This window comes from Desmodus rotundus, chromosome 2 (assembly GCF_022682495.2).
Source record: "Desmodus rotundus isolate HL8 chromosome 2, HLdesRot8A.1, whole genome shotgun sequence".
Classification (NCBI taxonomy): domain Eukaryota; kingdom Metazoa; phylum Chordata; class Mammalia; order Chiroptera; family Phyllostomidae; genus Desmodus; species Desmodus rotundus.
Window position 1 is genome coordinate 172462969 of NC_071388.1, and position 18694 is coordinate 172481662.

At 36.5% G+C, this 18694-nt stretch overlaps 1 protein-coding gene across 1 annotated transcript in view; it reads right to left on the minus strand.

Annotated features, from left to right (window-relative positions):
• COL5A2 (collagen type V alpha 2 chain) overlaps positions 1–18694 on the minus strand; it is a 137562-nt gene that overhangs the window by 31513 nt on the left and 87355 nt on the right. The window contains exons 10-23 of the mRNA XM_024563989.4: positions 17708–17761; positions 17249–17302; positions 16150–16203; positions 13260–13313; positions 11548–11601; positions 10616–10660; positions 10086–10139; positions 7281–7325; positions 5634–5687; positions 3253–3351; positions 2893–2937; positions 2681–2779; positions 961–1014; positions 627–734 (exon numbers count right to left, since the gene is read on the minus strand). Of these exons, the coding sequence (XP_024419757.2) occupies positions 627–734; positions 961–1014; positions 2681–2779; positions 2893–2937; positions 3253–3351; positions 5634–5687; positions 7281–7325; positions 10086–10139; positions 10616–10660; positions 11548–11601; positions 13260–13313; positions 16150–16203; positions 17249–17302; positions 17708–17761 (873 nt within the window). The remainder of the gene's footprint in view (positions 1–626; positions 735–960; positions 1015–2680; positions 2780–2892; positions 2938–3252; positions 3352–5633; positions 5688–7280; positions 7326–10085; positions 10140–10615; positions 10661–11547; positions 11602–13259; positions 13314–16149; positions 16204–17248; positions 17303–17707; positions 17762–18694) is intronic.

An 18694-nucleotide genomic window follows, 5' to 3' on the forward strand; every position in this document is an offset into this window, starting at 1 on the left:
GTACTGAGCCAAAAAGTTATTCAAATCAAGAAATATTCTAACGATTCACTGTGAAATCACACAGAAACTGACATATAGACAAAAAATGGCACCATCTGCCACAATCAAAATGTCAGATATAAAGTATAGTCTTGTATGTGAAGCCCTGTACATTGTCTGAAGTTTTACACATATATATCAATGTAAGGTGATATTGTGGCTGCCCCTTTCAGGCCTGTTTTTGTTATAGTCTGGTCACAGCAACCTCTCATGAACTTTAAAATCACTAACCACCTAATCTAATGTCACATCACAGTCATATATTTGAAGTTACCCTCTGCCACATCACCCTGTTATTTTCAAAGTGCATTTGAGGGCTGGGACCATAGCTTTCTTGTTCAGTGACTTATCCCAAGCACCAGTATAATAATTTAGCACAGCACAGTTGTTCATTCATTATTAGCTGAATTCATTAGTTGAGTGAATGAATAAACAGTGATCAGTTGGCTCCTTTAATTCACAGATTACCAGACTGAACTGTGCGCTGCCCCCACAAGCATTCCTCTTAAATTGTTCTTGCTTTCTTTACTATTCCAGAACTTATTCCCCCAGAACTATAAGAATTTATTGTATTATTCAAATTTTACCCTTTCTCCCATTGGGCCAGGAGGACCAACTGTTCCTGGATCACCTCGGGGACCTCTTTTGCCTTCTTCACCAGGTGGACCTATTGGACCTTGAATACCATGTGGCCCCTATTAAAAACAGAAGAATGGTTGCCAGAAAAAGCCATTCGACAAATGAGTTACAGCAAAAGATTCATTTGATAAAGTCAGTCATAAATTTTAACCTATGTTAGGTTATTTCCATACACAGGGATTAGAATTCTCATAGTTATTGTTTTAAGCACAAGTGTTTTAAGCTGTCCACTTCTAGACAATATATACGCTCTTCTTGTCATTTAAAAGAATGAAGACTTACCGGTTCCCCTTTGGGGCCAGCTTCTCCTTTGAAACCTGGCACTCCTGGGTCACCCTGAAATAAAAATATCTTTAGTTGTAAGGGCCAGGATATTTAGCCAGTCCAGCCTACTTTAACTAACTTTAATAAATGGACTTTGAAAATTTTCTGCAGCTGACTCAGTATTGAATAAGTAGCATATATAATCATTTTTAAATTTTGAAAATCTTACAGAATGTATGTGAATTCTTATAAAATTCGATATAATTTGGTAGCAGTTAATTTATTTTATATTGGTCTTCAAGGGATTTTTAAAATATTGATTTTTATCATGCATACTAAAATAATTATAATTTTTTAGTTATTATTCTAATTTAGTTATTATTCCAATTTAGTTATTATTCCAAATCAGAACTAAACAAAGACAATTTCTATAGAAAACCTACTTAGGGTTTACTTCAGGAAATAGACTTGTTTACCCAGATCAAAATACTTGTATCATTTTGTTCCATCTATTGAGTGTTTAACAACTTCAAGGAAGGCATTTCATCTTTGACTCCAAAAGGTTTTAGGGTTTTGTTTTGTTCAGGGTTTTATGTATGTGTGTCTTTGAATACCAGTTACAGTGTGTGTTGTAGGAACCAGATTGCTAAATTGTGAACATGATAAAAGAAAATGTGAAATATCAGTAACACTCATGTTTTAATAAATCTGTCACCAGCACTTAAAAAGGATTTATCAGCACAACCAAATTACTTGGAACAGAATCCAAAATATTTGTTTTAAGTAGTACTAAAAAAGTTTTAATTTTTATATGTCAAGCTAAAACATATGTAAACACAAGTTTTCAATCTGTTTATTTCTTATGGGTTCATCACAACATTTTTCCTAGAAATAATTTCTACAAAATATGGAAACTCATTAAATACAAACAATATGTTCAAATCTCTCATCAAATACCATATGATTTCACTTATATATGGAATCTAATGAACAAAATAAACCAACAACACAGAAACAGACTCATAGATACAGAGAACAGACTGACAGCTGTCAGAGGGGTGGAGGGTTGCAGGGCTGGGTGAAAAAGGTGAAGCAATTAAGAAGAAAAAAATAAAAACCTCATAGACACAGACAACAGCATGGTGATTACCAGAGGGAAAGAGGAGTGGGGGGAGGGTGTTGAAGAGGGTATAGAGGGGATAAATGATGATATGAGACTCGATTTGGGGTGAGGGATACACAATACAATATACAGTTGATGTAGTACAGAATTGTACACCTGAAACCTATATCAACCAATGTCAACCAATAAATTCCATAAAAAATAAATAAAAATTTCAAAAGGAATAACTCTGGAGAAATAAGTTTGTTGAATCAATTTTTAGCCAAAACATCATTATAAATTCCCATTAAACCTCCACATTTCCCCACACTGGCTTGCAAATGCTTTTATAATGTTTATTATTCAACTACTCATAAAATTCTATGAGGTGGACCATGCAGTTATGGCCTTATTATTTTAAATAAAAGAGCACTAAAATTCAACATAATGCAATAATGTTCCATTATGGATTTAAACATCAAAACTGTATGTTAACATTTGCTTTCACTTTACAAAGAATCATATCTTCATTTGCCTCCTTCAGATAAGTCACATTATCTACATCTCATTAAATGTTATTTCTCTTGGTGGTCTCAGTTTGATTACATTAATGGATAAGAGTTGTTTTAACATTACCGGTTGGCCTCGAATTCCTGGAGGTCCAGTGCTACCCTGAGGTCCTTGAGATCCAGGGGGCCCTGCCAAGCCCGGAGGACCAGAGGTGCCCAAAGAGCCCTATCAGAGTGCAAGAGTGACATGATGAGCAGAAACCTAGTTACAAATCTATGGCCAATGTCCAAAGCACTGTGTTTATTTGAACTTGATTTGGCATAAATGCAGTCACTCACCGTTGGGCCTTTGGCACCAGGAGTACCATCAGTTCCCACAGCACCCTAAAAGGTACATGAAAGTTTATACAATATTAAGCCATATCTAGGGTGATATCCTCAGATGCCATCCATCTTACAAAAGGAGGCAGAAAAAAATTACAAAAAAAATTCACTACCATTATATCATAAAAAGTCACTTTTATGATGTTTTCCATAAAAGTCAAAATATGAAGAGTTTTCAAGGGAAATGTGGTTTCTCAGGAGTTGTAAACACTCATTCAGAAATCAGATACGTTTTATTAAAAAGATAGCCTTTGTTTTGATTTATAAAACAAGTTTAGCTTTCTGTGATGTTTCTTAAACATACTAGGAACTTACAGGAAGACCTTGAGAACCAACTGGACCTGGTGGCCCAGTTTCACCTCTTTGTCCCTGAGGACCTTCAGGGCCTCGTGCCCCAGTGGGACCTGCTTCTCCCTAAAAGGGTGCAAAAGGGAAATGTTAATTTAAGAAAAATATAAACATGGTATGATTCAAAGTGGATTACTTATTTGGAATTTTACATTTTACACCCAAACATTTAAGGGGGTCAAGATCACACACTGGTTTCCAGGGGATATGTGCCTAACCGAGGAATGGACTCATCCTTCTACATCTTCAGGCATAATGACACTTGCCTCATTATTAAGAGAAGAGCAAAGTGGTCAAAGCAACTGATAGCTCCCCTTATTTCAACCCCAGAGTGTGGTCCAGATATAATAAAATACAGGATGTGTAGTTAAGTTTTAATTCAAATAAACAACTAATTTTAGTATAAGTTTGTCCCATGAAATATTTGGGATATATTTATACTTAAATTTATTCTTCATTTAACTGAAGTTCAAATTTAACTAGGTTTCTGTATTTTATCCAACATATTATGTACCTGTGTATGCCTAATCTTAGAGGGACCTGGATCTGAAATTTCAAAACTAAAATTCTAAGCCTTAGGGAGCTCATTAGTATCAACAAAACATATAAAATCTCTATTCAATTCCTAGCACTCTTCAATAAAATTCAAAGACCTGGATGTGGAAGTTTATTCTTCACCCAGAGAGCCAGAGGCCATGGAAGAACCTTACAGGCATACCAGAATCCTAACCAAAAACAAAAACCTGGGAATTTTATGCTGGGGACAGTGTTGGATCAGGAAACAGTTTCTGTGAGAAACAGTTTTGCTAGATGTTTGACTTTATTAAGCAGTTTTCAGTAGCCAACAGCCAGTGCTAGGAAAACCCAGGAAGAGAGGGAAGTACCCAGTGAGCTGTTATACAAACTGTGATGGCTATTGAAGTCTTAACTAGACGTTATAGTAGGAGTAGAAATCACTTTCTGCTAAGTTACAATCCTGAATATTGTGAGTCTTCTTTCCTTAATTCTCTAGCCAGAGCACAATTTGAGGGTGGATGGTCCTACAAGAAGAGGGAGGGTACTTTGCATATTTTGGCCAGAGTACACAGGGAAGTTGGGCCCTCCTCAGCCAGAGTCGGTGGCAACAGGATTGGGACTTCAGGGAGCAGAACAGATACAGAGGGGAACATAGGGAGGTCCCGCGTGCCTGAGTTCAGAGCAAGCTTTCAGTAAAAGAGGGGACTGGTTAGTGAAGAGGGCAACAGTTTAAAGCAGCCGCATCCCTGTGGCACAGAGTTTGAAGATGGTGTTCGAGAAAGCTTGAAGAATAATTTTACTTGATGACTCTCACACTTCAAAGAGTATTTGAAGTGCCAGTACAGACTTTTGTTTGTTGGTTGGTTTCCAAGTTGAAGTCCGATTTGAGTAGCACTAACAAAGCAATGACCTACTTTAAGGGGATCCTCTGCATCGAGCCCTATGCTAAGGGTTTGCATAGATTATCTCACTTGCTCGTCAACAAAATTCCACGAGAAAACACGATTTAGGCAAGTGAGGTGACTTCCATGGCCACAGTCATTTTTGTACAGTAGAATCTTGTGAGTAAATTCCTTAAGATGAAAAACATTATTGCCAGTGGGAAACTGGGTGTGAAGGGTAATCAAATATATTGTGTTGTTTAAAATTTGAAAGTAGTGTTCTGAATTTATTCACTAATTTAGCTAATTAGTCTTAATAATCTCCTACTGTAATCCTTGAATTTATTATCCAGAGTATTGAGGGAAAGAACCAATTGTGATCCTCTACAGATGTAAATCATCCCAGCAGAATACTTTAATCCATTCCCACATGGAGTGCCAAATAGCCTCTCAGACCATTCCTTTAAATGGTCAGGAGTGAAAGGCAGGAAGTAGGGGTGGGCAGGAGTGCTGGGAGGAGGTGGGACAGGAGTGAAAGCCAGCATTGTGTGAGAGAACAGCTTTGTGACAACTTCTGATTTATCTTAGCCGCCTATTGTTTAGAACATTCTGCTATTTATTTCTGCCAGGCACCATATCCAAGAACAGAGTTCCAATTTAGATAAGCTCTTATTCCTTGCAGCTGTTACAACTGTCTGATGTTAGAGTCCTAAAGCAACAGATTCTTTGATGTTACTTTGTATGATTATAAGTAATTCCCTTTTAATTACATATTATATAATCATCTAATTTTTACATTTTCTTATATATTTTTTCCTACCATAATGGACATAGAGAACACTCCAGACTCATTCCTTAGTTGAGAGCAATCTCCATACTCTTTGGTAAATGAAATGACATTCTTCACTTTGGGATTCATGTGTTCAAGAGCTAAGTATATTAACATTTTACCTTCATCCCAGGGTTTCCTGGAAAACCAGGAGAGCCAGGTATCCCAAGAGGACCCTGTTAAAAGAAACCAGAAAAGTGATCAGACATGTATTTTGATCAATATCTAAATAAGCCATCTTTTATTATTTGACAAAACTGTTTTTGACACGTAAATAAGAATAACCCACTCAGTGATTTAAAATCACAAAAATAATAATGTAATTTTAATATAAGCACCTTCCAACATTGACATGAAATTTTGCTAAAAAACATGTCCTTTGGTATTAAACATAATAGGATTCCTAGTCTTAACATGGAAAATTAAGTCAGTAACAACCACAAATTGTTTAAAATAATTGGCTCTTAAGAAGTGTACTTTCTTTGTGTTAATCAATTAATATACATGTTTTAAAGATATTATTTATCTATTTTTAGAGAGAGGGGAAAGGAGGGAGAAAAAAGAGAGAAACATCAATGTGTGGTTGCCTCTCATGCACCCCCTACTGGGGACCTGGCCCACAACCCAGACATGTGCTGTGATAGGGAATCAAACTGGTGACCCTTTGGTTTGCAGGCTGGTGCTCAATCCACTGAGCCACACCAGCCAGGGCTAATACAGTTTTTTTAAAGTTACAAAATCTAGGACTATAATATAAAAATGATGCCTAAGAATCATCTAAATATTTTAGAATAATTTTTTTCAGGCTAATAAGAAATGGATATTTGACAAAACAAACAAGCCAGCAAAATAGAATCAGAGACATGGAAATAAAGAACAAACTGACAGTGACCAGAGGGGAGGAGAGAGGGGAATAATGGGGAAAGAAGGGGAAGGGTCAAGTCCAGGAACATGTATAAAGGACCCATGGACAAAGACGATGGTGGGGGTAGGATTGAAAGTGGAAGGTGGGGGGTGGATAGATCAAGGGAGAATAATGGGGGGGAATAGGGACAACTATAACTGAACAATAAAAACTTTTAAAAAATACTAATACTGTAAATACAAAAAAAAAGAAATGGATATTTCTCACTATCCCACATTTGGGCAGGCCTGCATGGAGTTTAAAACAATGATTTAAAAGATAGGAGTGTAAGAGGAATTCCATTCCAGGTTATCCTGGTTCTTGTTTTAAGAACCATCAGCTTTTAATTCCATCAGTTTTGTGTTTTAAAAAGCCCTTTTTAACTATATTTATTTTGTTTCCTTTTATTAATAAAAAGGGAGAAAATGTCCTAAGGGCAAATAATTTCAAATCTGATTTACCCTCCCAGTATTTCCCCGAGCTCATCATGTTTTTTCATCTTTCTATCCCATGAACCATGCACTATTCTCGCTCATCTTATACACTCCTCTTTTAAGACTTAGCTTGAAAGTTGCTTCTCTTTAAGTAGTCTTCTTTGACATCTTTCTCTAGCTACAGGTGTAGGTATTTTCTCCTCTCTGTCACCAAAACCGCAAGCTGTGTCCTGTGGTATAGCAGTCAGCAATAGCGGTAAACTACAATATTAATTGCTGTGTCTCTCTTTTTTAATAAGTCAATTTTCAAAGACAAGTACTGTGTGTTCATCATCTTTTTATTCTAAGTGGACACAGTAGATGTTTTATAAATGTTAATGAATGTAAAAATAGAAGAATGAATAAATGAGTATGAAAATAGTACAACTCACCATTGGTCCAGGTTTTCCAGGCATACCATGTGCACCTCGTTGTCCCTAATTAGAACAAAAAGAGACAAGATTCTATTCTATTCGCTCATAATTCATTTGCTTTATAAAAATGTCCATGTTACAAATTAAAGAATAAATATCAAGATTAACTAACAATGACCTTCTCAGTTACTAGAAATAAAAATGCACATTTATACAACACTAGTAAGGTAGAAATACATACATCTGTCCTTACAGCAATAAGGAAGAAAAATCAAGTTTGAAAAAAATGAAACAGATTAAAATCATTCTTTTTGACTTGAATGTATCACCTTCTATCAAATTAGCTCAAAGACAATTGAGTTTTGAGCACCTCATTCTTCTTAATAGCCATGTTAACTCAGACAAGGAATACACTCTTTGGGGAAACAATAAAATAAAGCACACACACACACACACAAGGAGACTCAGCAGCAGTGAATGGTGTGGGTGCCACCAACACCCCCCTTCAGCACTGAAGGAAGTGAGAGCTATCAGCTTCTCACTACCACTGCTGGAAGTGAGAAGCTGATGGTTCCCAAAGTCATGCCCCCTTCCATGGTCAATCCAGTGGTACAAGGATTGACCACATTCAAGAACTGAAGAGCCATCCCAGCTCCCAGAGTTCCCATGGAACTGAGGACTCGTGGAGGCTGAGGTCTCTGCTGCAGTTGTAACACCGTTTAATTTCTACCTCTGAAAAACCCTAGTTCTTTTATTCATTTCTTCACAGGTGTAGTTTCTGGAAGCACTCCCCAATAAATTTCCTGCACACAAGTCTTCTCTGATGCTATTTTCTGGGAAACTAGACCTAAGGCTTCAATATCTTTGGTGCATGAAGAAGTATAAGAAGGTAGATTCTAAAATGGAATTTTTAAGCTGGATTCCTCACTGACCAACTGTGAGAGATACAGTACAGCTCACCACTGGCATGATGTGGTGATGTAGTAGCAAATATTGACTCCAGGAGTGAAATGAGATAGGCCACCAGTGCAAGGGAATGGCTATGGGTGCAGTAACTCAGGCATTTGAGACAGTTTAAGGGAAAGGGCAGGTAAACAGTTGATGGAATTGCATGGATCTTGTTGAGTGAATCCAGCAAATGAAAGCCTGATGGTGATTAATCATCAATAAAAGGCTCTTTGGCAACATTTAAAAGTATTGTGATCTTCCACAACCAGAGGGAAGACAAAGCTGAAGATCCAACTCAGGACTTAATGACAAAGGTTTAAAAGCTCTTGAGAAGGTTGAATTCTAAAACATGTAAAGCCTCCTATGCCATGATCAGAATCCTTGATCGGAAGGAATGGGACCTTGGTTTTTGGCATTGGAACATCTTAAGAACTTCAAAACCTCAGCTACTCTGAAGCCCATGGGCCTGAAGAATGGCCCATTCCCACCATTAACAGATTATACTTCTTCCTTGCTTAAAGATGATACAGAAGCCTCTAGCTTACCAGGCAACACATGCCACTACCACCACTGCCTGCGCCTCCCCCTCCAGCCACCAGACCAACAACTAGCATAAAGTCACAAAATAATGGGGTTGAGGAAGTGCTATTTCTCATTAAAGAGAGAAAGACTATACACCAAAAAGACCTACATTCTATACACCACGTAGAGGCAGGTTCCAAGAGAGAATTAATGGGACTCGGTCCTAAAGGTACTGGATTGAGAGGGATAAAATATAAAGTTTGAGAATGTTAATGATATGGGAACACTCTTCCATGAGACACATTTAACACCTCGATAAAGACCCTGGGAGGGGGTGCGCACAGGGGAGATGGTTCTTAGGAACTTGAAAAGAGCAATGGTCCACACTGAGTGAGTCAGAAATGCCATAACTGCCTGGCCGATGGTAGAAGAAAGCACAGAGAAGTAAATACACTACATTGGACATGCTAAGTAAAGCTGGATAAGGCAAGAGCTGATTAGATTCCACAGTATTCTCCACATGGCCAGAAGACACTCTGCTTACCAAAGTGATAAGGAACAGTCTCGTGAGAGGGTCTCATTTCTCTCAAACCAGGGCCCTGCCTTTGGTACCATCGAGAAGTTCACAGGTGGTTATCTTTAGTGGGGTAACAGCAGGGGGTGCCGTAAACCTGAGATTTTTAATACTAATGGGGATGACAGCCAAAATAACAGAGGCCAGCCGGCACTCCTTAATTGTCAGGAACACAGTGAGTGCCAAGTACTAAACTGCAAGTCTTAAATATCACCAAGTCTAGCCTGACCTTCAGGGAACTCTGTAGAGAATTAATAGAATATGCCCCCACCTAGGTTTGAGGTTCATGGACAGGCAGCAAGGGCATTTCTCAATTTAAAATAGATCAAAGGCAGGTGATCAGGAGATTCATAGCTTTAAAAGGTGGCATTCATACTTACATTTTAGGGTTGTGACCAACATAAAGATATTTGAAAGAATGCTTAGTACATAATAAGTGCTTGATAAATGTTACCTGTTATTATACTGTTATTACTATTCTAAAGTTTATGTTTTTCCCTGGATTATATTCCATACTGCTACATGTTTTCATTATTTTCTTAATTTCTGTAGTAAAATAAATAGGCAACAAATATAATGTGGTCATGTAAGATGTTAACATTAAGAGAAGCTAGGTGAAGAATACATGAGAATTCTATCTTCTCTTTGCAACTTTCCTGTAAACCTAAATTTATTTCAACTGAAAAAGGAAAAAATTAAAATTAGGCAATCAGTACTATTGTTCTCATTTAAAAAGCGTATTCAGCACAGCGCCTGGGTGTTAGAACACACGTACTTACAGGAGCACCCTGAGGTCCAAGTCTCCCTCTCTCTCCCAGCATTCCCCGTGGGCCCTGTAGATAAGAGAGAAAAAATACCTATTGAAGCATATTATTTAAACTCTATGGCAGTTTGATTATGCTACTCAAGACAATTGAGACTCAATATAATTGGCCACCAAGTAATAGTATTTCTTGGGGCAAATTGGGATTTGAACACTCTACTTGTAAAGATATATAACCTACCACCTTTACCTAAGTAGATTTCATTTAATCTAGTTTTAATGGGTTGAACCCAAAAGAATCCTGATTTCATCACTGAGTATAGGGGAAAAAAATAAGGGCACTCACAGTTAAGAAAAATAATGAAATGCAGGAAGACTTTCTATTTGAAACATGCAGTTGTTAGAGTGTGCTTGCCTGTCAGCTGGTAAACAAGACTATTTCACCAGCAAACATGTTTTCTATGGTTTTTTGTTTATTTCATTTAAACAGTCTCTCAATATAATCTAAAAAGCAAAGAAATAACAAAGAATTAAATTGATACGTACCATAGGACCCATAGCACCCATGGGTCCAGTAGGGCCAGCTTCACCCTAAAGCAAAAATGAGATCACATCACAATATGAGGAACCTACAATTGACATTCACATCATTTTGTTCTACGTGTGTATCATTCTAAATGTGTATTTTCAAAGTGAACACTTGAAAAGCATACTTTCAATGGAGGACCTCAAAAGTCTATTGTGTTACTTTTTCTAAAATGCAATTAAAATTTTGTTTCTATAGAAATAAGTCTAAAATAAAATTGGTGATAGATTGATGGAACTATCATACCTAGTCATGTTAATTAGTATCCAAAAAAGTAATTATTTGTCTATGTCTGATAATACTTTAGGTCAAGTAAAACTTTACAAAGCTAAAATTGACTGTAATATTTCTTTAGGTTCTATTATAGGAAGCTTAGAAATAACAATTTTAAGGCCGAATGTTTTTGCACATACTAAACTCATGATACTTCCCACTAAAAAGCCCCCAGCACCTCCTTGATCTTTTCTGTCCCTAGAAGCATAAAAAAATTGGGGGAAGAAGCAATGGCCAAAAGGCCCCAAAAGTAACAGGACAGTAAATAACGGGTAATATACTGTGTAATCCTCTCTGACATGTCTAAAGAAGAAAACAGAGTGAGTGTGTTTGAGGAGTGGATTCATAGTGCCACGTGTCACACAAAGACAATGTCCACCCTACACCGACAGAAACTCAGAGCCATCATGGCCATTCCTGTGGCAAAGTTAGGTCATTTCATGTATCCTGGTAAGTCTATTGCAACTCATCTGTGAAAAATTACATTTATCTACTTAACTGTTCATTTTTATACTCCTCTTTCCTCCAGACTTATTTAAGGGGGTTCTGAAAAACCTTGTGGCCCTTGAAGCACAGCCGAAACACTACAGTGAGGTTATACTGAGGTCTATACAATCACCTTGGAACCAGGTGCTCCAACTTCGCCTTTAGGGCCTTCGAGACCTTTATGTCCCTGAGGAGAAAAATATAAATTTGTATTTTACTGTTTTTTTTTTAATTTTCAGGTGCATAAAAGAACCAAAAATGAGCTTACAGAAAGTGACTTATGAAAACGGATCTCAAATTTAAGGTGGTTACTCAAAATGTTTCCAAATTCTCAACATTTCCGAAAGTCTGTTCAAAGAAAATTAGAGGTTGCCCCTTTAAAGAATATTTTCAATATGCAGTGTTCTCTCTCACCTTTCAAACTTTTTGACTTCAAAGAAATGTAAGCTATAGCTATAAATAAAAAACTTATAAGAAAATAGTTACAGAGTTTATATAGTTATTAAATACGTGTTATATAGAAGGGTGATTTTCAAAGTAATAACTATTACAGTAAATACAGTAGCAAGCATTCTAATCAGAAGCTCATCCACTCAGAACAGAGGCCAACCAGTATATACTGAGTAAATATTAGCCATGCTTTTAGATAGAAAGATAGACAGACACATGCACAGATAATTTCTATTCAGGGTAGTGCAAAAGTAGGTTTATAGTTGTTCTATGGAAAACAATACAATAATTGATAAGCTCTGTGTTTTGTGTACTCACTACTTTTGCCCCACCCTGTATATGTACCTAACATATAATATTGGGCTGGCCAAAAAGTTCATTTTGGTTTTTACATACAATGACTCTAGTAGTGCTTAGTTGTCTTTAACTTCATTTGAAACAATTTAATAAAATTTAACAAAATTGTTTTGAATGAAGATTGTATTATGACAGCTGTCATACCAGCATGCATTTGAAAAACTTATAAAAAGCAGTGAATTTTTATGCAGTCATGTTAATATTGAAAATGGAAGAAGATACACAACATTGTCAGCATGTCATGCTTTATTATTTTAAGAAATATAAAAACACAAATGAAAAGCAATAAAAGATTTGTGCAGTGTATGGAGAAGGTGCTATGTGTGACTGATCAAACATGTCAAAAGTGGTTTGCAAAGTTTCTTGGTACTATTGACATTTTGACCAAATAATTCTTTGCTGTGGAGCTGTCTTATACATTGGAAGAGGTTTAGCAGCACCCCTGGCCTCTACCCACTAGAAGCCAATAGCAGGAAATAGCTGACATACTAAAAATATACAAATCAATGAAGTTAATGATGAAAATGAAAAATGTGTCTTTTATTTTACAGAAAAAACTAAACAGACTTTTTTGGCCAGCCCAATAGTTACAAATTAATGATCTTGAGTTCTGTCTGCAAAGACAGAAGCACTCTACAGCCTTCCACATCTGGGTTGACTGGGCTCTCCTACAATCTAGAGAGTGCACTCTCTAGTGCTATGTCACTTATTCCACTATGTAGTAATTGACCGTTTTCTTAGCTGAATCCCTTGCTAGCCCGAAGCTGAAAGCTACGGATGTTTCTTGATGATCTGTGTCCTTTTTTGTAGCATAGTATTCAGTATATAGTAAGAACTCAAAATATATTTTATAGAAACAAATGAAATTCAAAAGAAATGTAAAAAAGCATTGTCATTTTGGTAACCTCAGATGACCACTGCATCCACCGCCACTAGGACAACTGACAAATGTAATTGTAGAGATTTCGAAAGTAATGCTCGCTAGACCCTGCTCAGTAAATCACAGTGTCTGGAAGGATTACAAAGGATTGAACTTACTCGTTGACCCTTCAGGCCTGGAAGACCGGGAGCTCCAGGAAATCCCCTAGCTCCCTGTATGGGGTGGGGAGAACATATAAGGCATTTCAGAATCATTCATGAGAATAGGAAATTCCTTAAAATACATTCCCCCCCGCAAAAAAAATATCTGGCACATAGTGTTTTATTTTTTAACCAATAAAGCAAAAAAGAAAAAAGAACAGTATGTGTTTATCTACCAAAATACATTTAGGTTATCAAAACTTAGCAAGGCAAACAGTTTTAGAAATGGAAACATGACTGACTTACACAGAGACAGGGACTAATGCCAGGTATGGATCTGACAACATTTTCAAATTTTCAAATAATGTCATTGTGTTATTAATAAAACAAACAAAAAACAAGAAAATAAGCCTAAATCAACATAACTAGTGTCTAACTCAACTAGGTCAATGTATAGGAAGAAATCAGGAGAAAAATTAAGAAGTATGATTTCCTTCCTTTATATGTGCTTTATTTGTTGTAAAAGAATAAATGCATTTGTAGCAGCCAATGTGTTTTATTTTCCCTGAACTTATAAATATTGGCAGTAGAATATGATTAGAAAGATTATATTGAAATGAATAAATATAAAATATTTAAAAGCAAAAGATAGAAGCTGGTGGATTTATAATTGTTTAAAAAACTGAGGAAATAAAATATCCAAAAGAAAAGAAAGTCAACAGATACAGACAAATACAGAAAGAATGGGCTGGTTCCTTGACTCAGTGATTTTTAAATTTCTGTTAATAGTATACATCCTTTACCTAACCATACAGAATTTTAAAAAATAGAAATCAAACAAAAAATCAAATGCAAATGGTAAGACTATTATGAAATGACACGTGAAAGTTTTTCCTCATAACCTCTTAAAATAGTTAAGGACCCTGTGACTTTCTCACTTATTTTCATTGCCTGTAATAAATTTGGTTTTGAAATGAATGCCATTACCACTGCCACCAGTAGATTGAGCACTCAATAGCATAGATTGATGTTAGCCACTATTATCAATCATTATTATTCATCTGTATATCCCTGGCACTAAGCCTTATGCCTGACTAGTGGGCATCCAATAAATAATCACTGAATGAACATCTGAATTAAGAAATGGTTTACTATTTCTTTAACACTCAAAGCACTTTCCTAAACCTTTCTCAAGGAAATTCATTTGTGCCAGCACGATCTTATACAGAGAGCAAAATCCATCTGTTTGCATTATAGCCTTCAATAACTGTTAATTAAGTTAATGAATAAATAACTCAATCCATAAACTTTATATGATAATAGCAAAATAATAATTCCCCTGGTTGCAGGACGTTTCTGCAGTGTTTGTTGGGGGAGGGGTGTTATCACAGTCAAACCATTGCTCTCTGAACAAATAAAGTTCCATTAATTCTTCTGTTTACACAGCCCTATTTAAAAATTCTTTCTTTTCAAGAACACCCTTTAAGCTTTTCCACTGGAATGTACCCCTTGACTGAGACTTCCCTGCCCTCCATCCTAAGCAGGAAACTCAGTGCACATCTATCTAAGCCTACAGGGGAATTACTAAGCTATGTTATTTCAAATAATTTGTTAACTCTGGAGTTTTTGTGGTCTGCAAGGGAATTCTCTTGTGATTACATAGCTCTATAACAAGGAAATGAACCAGATGTACTAGCGCTCGTAAACTTTTCTCATTCTGCTGACCCGAGACTGTCATCACACCCCAATCACACACCGTTGTGCTGCACTTGCACAGTGCATCTGTGACATGCTGGCAAGGCACGTTTCCTCCCCGTGGAGGCTCCCACACTGCAGTTGCAAGAGTGCAGTGGGACGGGGGCGGGCGGGGCTCGAGCCTAGGTGGGTTGACATGAACATCTGTGCTAATGACTAAACCACATGCCTCTGTCTGCACTGACTTTCCAGGATGATAGGGGAGGAAAGGAAAGAGAGAGAGGGGCTGGGAACTGGTTTTATATTTGAAACTCAATAATCCTTAGAGCCCTGTAAATTCCCTTAAAAGATCGGCATTCATTGTTTCAAAAAAATCCCAGTATTGGACTTCATCACTTTTCAGAAAGTAAATGGCAAGGACTTCAGTATTGTTGGATGCATTCAATGGTAAAAACATTTGGAAAGTATAGAAAATATAATAAGTAAAAGGCCAAATCAATTTAGGGGATGTTGAACAAAGAAAAACTTCAAGAGCAGAAATGTTAGAGGATTTTTTTTCTTATCATTCCCTAATTTTCCCCATTGCCTGTGTAGCACATCCTAGGGGAGGGCCTATCAAAACAATGTGCGCAAAGACAGAGAGGTGGGTCGGAGGGTGGCCAAGTGGGCCGGATCCTAAATTCCGGTGGACTGGGTTGCCAGGGTCCTGTCCCCGTAGTGATCCAAGGGAGAAGAAAACAGCTGTGTTAGGAGCGCTGGCAATCAATGCAACTTGTCACAAGTTCTAGGGCCCAAAACATCAATCAAGAATTTCAGCCAACACTAGGGTTTGAGGAGCAGCCAAAGAGACATCTTGTCCACAATTTATGGTCCCTAACAGATAATAAGTCTGTTCTCTTTCAAGCTGTTGTTTCCAACATGTGAACAATACAAAACAAAAATATTAAAAAGATGAAAAATGATAAACAGGATGGAGATGTAACATATCAGTATGTCAGACTTAATTATCTGAAAATCCGATGTGTAGTTTAGAGATATCCATGTTAGAGCATCATCCAATTCTCTAGTTCTACAAAGGTATTTCATATGCTACAATGCCAAGGAACTTAGAATTATCATTCTGGCAAAATGCTCTGCTCCACCATGACAGAAGAGAATGTACCTTGGTAGTAGCGTCTACTGCACACTACCGTATTGATAAATATAAACTTACTGGAGATCCTGAGAACCCCACTTCACCGGTATTTCCATTTCTACCAGGTTCACCCTTTATGGAAAAAAAAAAGCAAAAGAGCAAAGAGGGATTAAAATGTTCTCTTCTGAGACTAAATGACAAATCCACTGCAGATAAGAAGTCTTCTTTAGAAAGCCGTGTTCAATGCTGTAAACAGTGTAAACACACTGAGCTCTATTTTTGATGGCAGCCCATTCTAACAAGTCAGTTTGTGAAGATTTCATTAATGTATCAAGAAGAAATGAGTAAATAATACTGGTCTGACTTAGCTCACCAAAATTTATACACATGTATATATGAATAAAATTCTATACCAATATGAGACACTGAATTAAACAATGGTTTTTAAAATACTACATGCCATTTCTTTTCTTGTTATAAAAAATATTAAGAACTGCCAGAGGTATTTTCCTTATGCCCTAATTCAATGTAATCTGCTTAAATAAATCACATGACAGATAAAGAGAAAATATTTAGTTTAGTATCACATAGAAATTCATGGCCTACCCCAAATTTTATCCTCAACTTTGGTACAACTAACCAGATTCCAAAAAGCAAATTTGTTGTTGCACTCTGTTCTTTGATCACATGTTTTTAACGTTAAAATCTGAAATTGAGTCTTAACTGTAATTAAAAATTCAACTGAAGAATGACTTTTTCAGCAATGGAGAGCGATATTGATGCTAGCCCACTAACACATTTTAAAAATCCACTTAATGACGACTTCATAATGTTTTTGCCATCAGAGCAATAAATTTTCCCTTCAGATCACCTGAGAGTTTCCATCAGCAAAGGCTGAAGCTATTGTGACAATTCCAGTATCTCACAGAGAAATCATAATGGAAAACTTGGGGAATGTAGGGAAAGAGACAGTATCTAGTACTGTATTACCATCAAAATTAAGAGCACTTTAGATTTTGTAAAATTCCCTTCTGAGCTCTCTAGTTTTGATTGACATTAATGGAAGCTAAAAGTGGGGGAAATGAGAGGGAATTAATGAATAATACTCATGTTAACACTGTATCTCCCTCTTAGGCTCTTAAAAAATTTCAAAGGGAAATGAAGGAAGGAAGCGTACATCTTCACCAGGTTTTCCAGGAGGGCCCTCTGGTCCACGTGCACCAACTGGACCCTAACAACAAAACAAAAGGAAAAAAAGAATATTTACCTATATTTATCTATTTCAACCAATGATTCAATCCAAAATATTGTTGAGACAAAGTAAAAAGACAGAAAATAGCTCCATTAATATTCTGAATTTTATGTTGTATCACTCATATTACTTGCTCAACAGAACAAGTTTGCATTCACAAATGCAAATATCTCAGCACTGTCAGCTGATCCTTTTCAAAGTCTCAGAATTTAAATACTCTGCCACATGAAACGTAGCTTAAACACAATCCATACTACAGAGCCCCTGAACTGGACCGCAATTTCTTGCTACATAAGTAAAGGGCTGGTAAAATAAATAACTCAGGACACCATTATAATGGTGGACCCATATTTAACTGCATCTACATGCTTACTTGACATTTACCATTGGTCCAGGTTCACCAGGTTCACCAGGAGGTCCTGTAGGGCCTACACCACCCTAAAATTGAGAACAGGTTATATACATACAAACCACAGAACAAACAGAACACTACATCCTAAATTCTCTGGAGTAGAGTGCTATTGTTGAAAGCGCTGGCTTTATCACTCTCTAGCTGTATGACTTCGTGTGAGTTGCATACTCTGTCTATACTTCAGTTTTCTAATCTATGAATGAGAATAATATGGTACCTACTTCATTAGGCTTTTATATCTCTTTAGATAACTAGTGCATATTAAGAACCTAGAATAGTGCCAGCAAACAGTGTTCATTCAATGGTAGTTATCATCATAATATTTTTCTTCTTTTTTCTCCTTTGTCTTCTTCCTCTTGCTCATCTTAAATAACAACTATATTTTCTATTCACCAATGGTAGTAATATAAAATGACTTAAAGTAAAACTCCACACACATGATAATGATAATATGGTATCTTTGATTGAGATAAGAATTCTTTTTTACCTTTCCTTTAAAAAATTATTTCCTATTGCCTGTCAAATCCCTACAAAATTAACATAGCTCTCTACCACTACTTTATTGATATTTTGCAGGCTACAGAAAAAAAGTTTAGTATTATTATGATCTTTTTAAAGATTCTATGAAGTGATCACCCTGAATGTTTTTTCTAATAATACCACATAGTAATTGCCTTCTATAATCTCAGAGTTGGCACATAACCAATTATGAAAATTTTCATCCTGACATCTTATTTCAAAAGCAAAGGCACATAAAAATTATTTGTGTTGAAGGTCAGTAACCTAAATAAACCAGACGATAAAACTTCAGCCCCACAAAGAACTTTGAAAGTCATACTGCATATATTTCTAAGTGAAAATTAATTGACTTTAACCCATTCAAAGGAAGGGTTACAATGTGCAATTTAAAGACCAGCTCAAAGCAGTCATGTCACAGAGGTGTATTTGTTTATTTATTT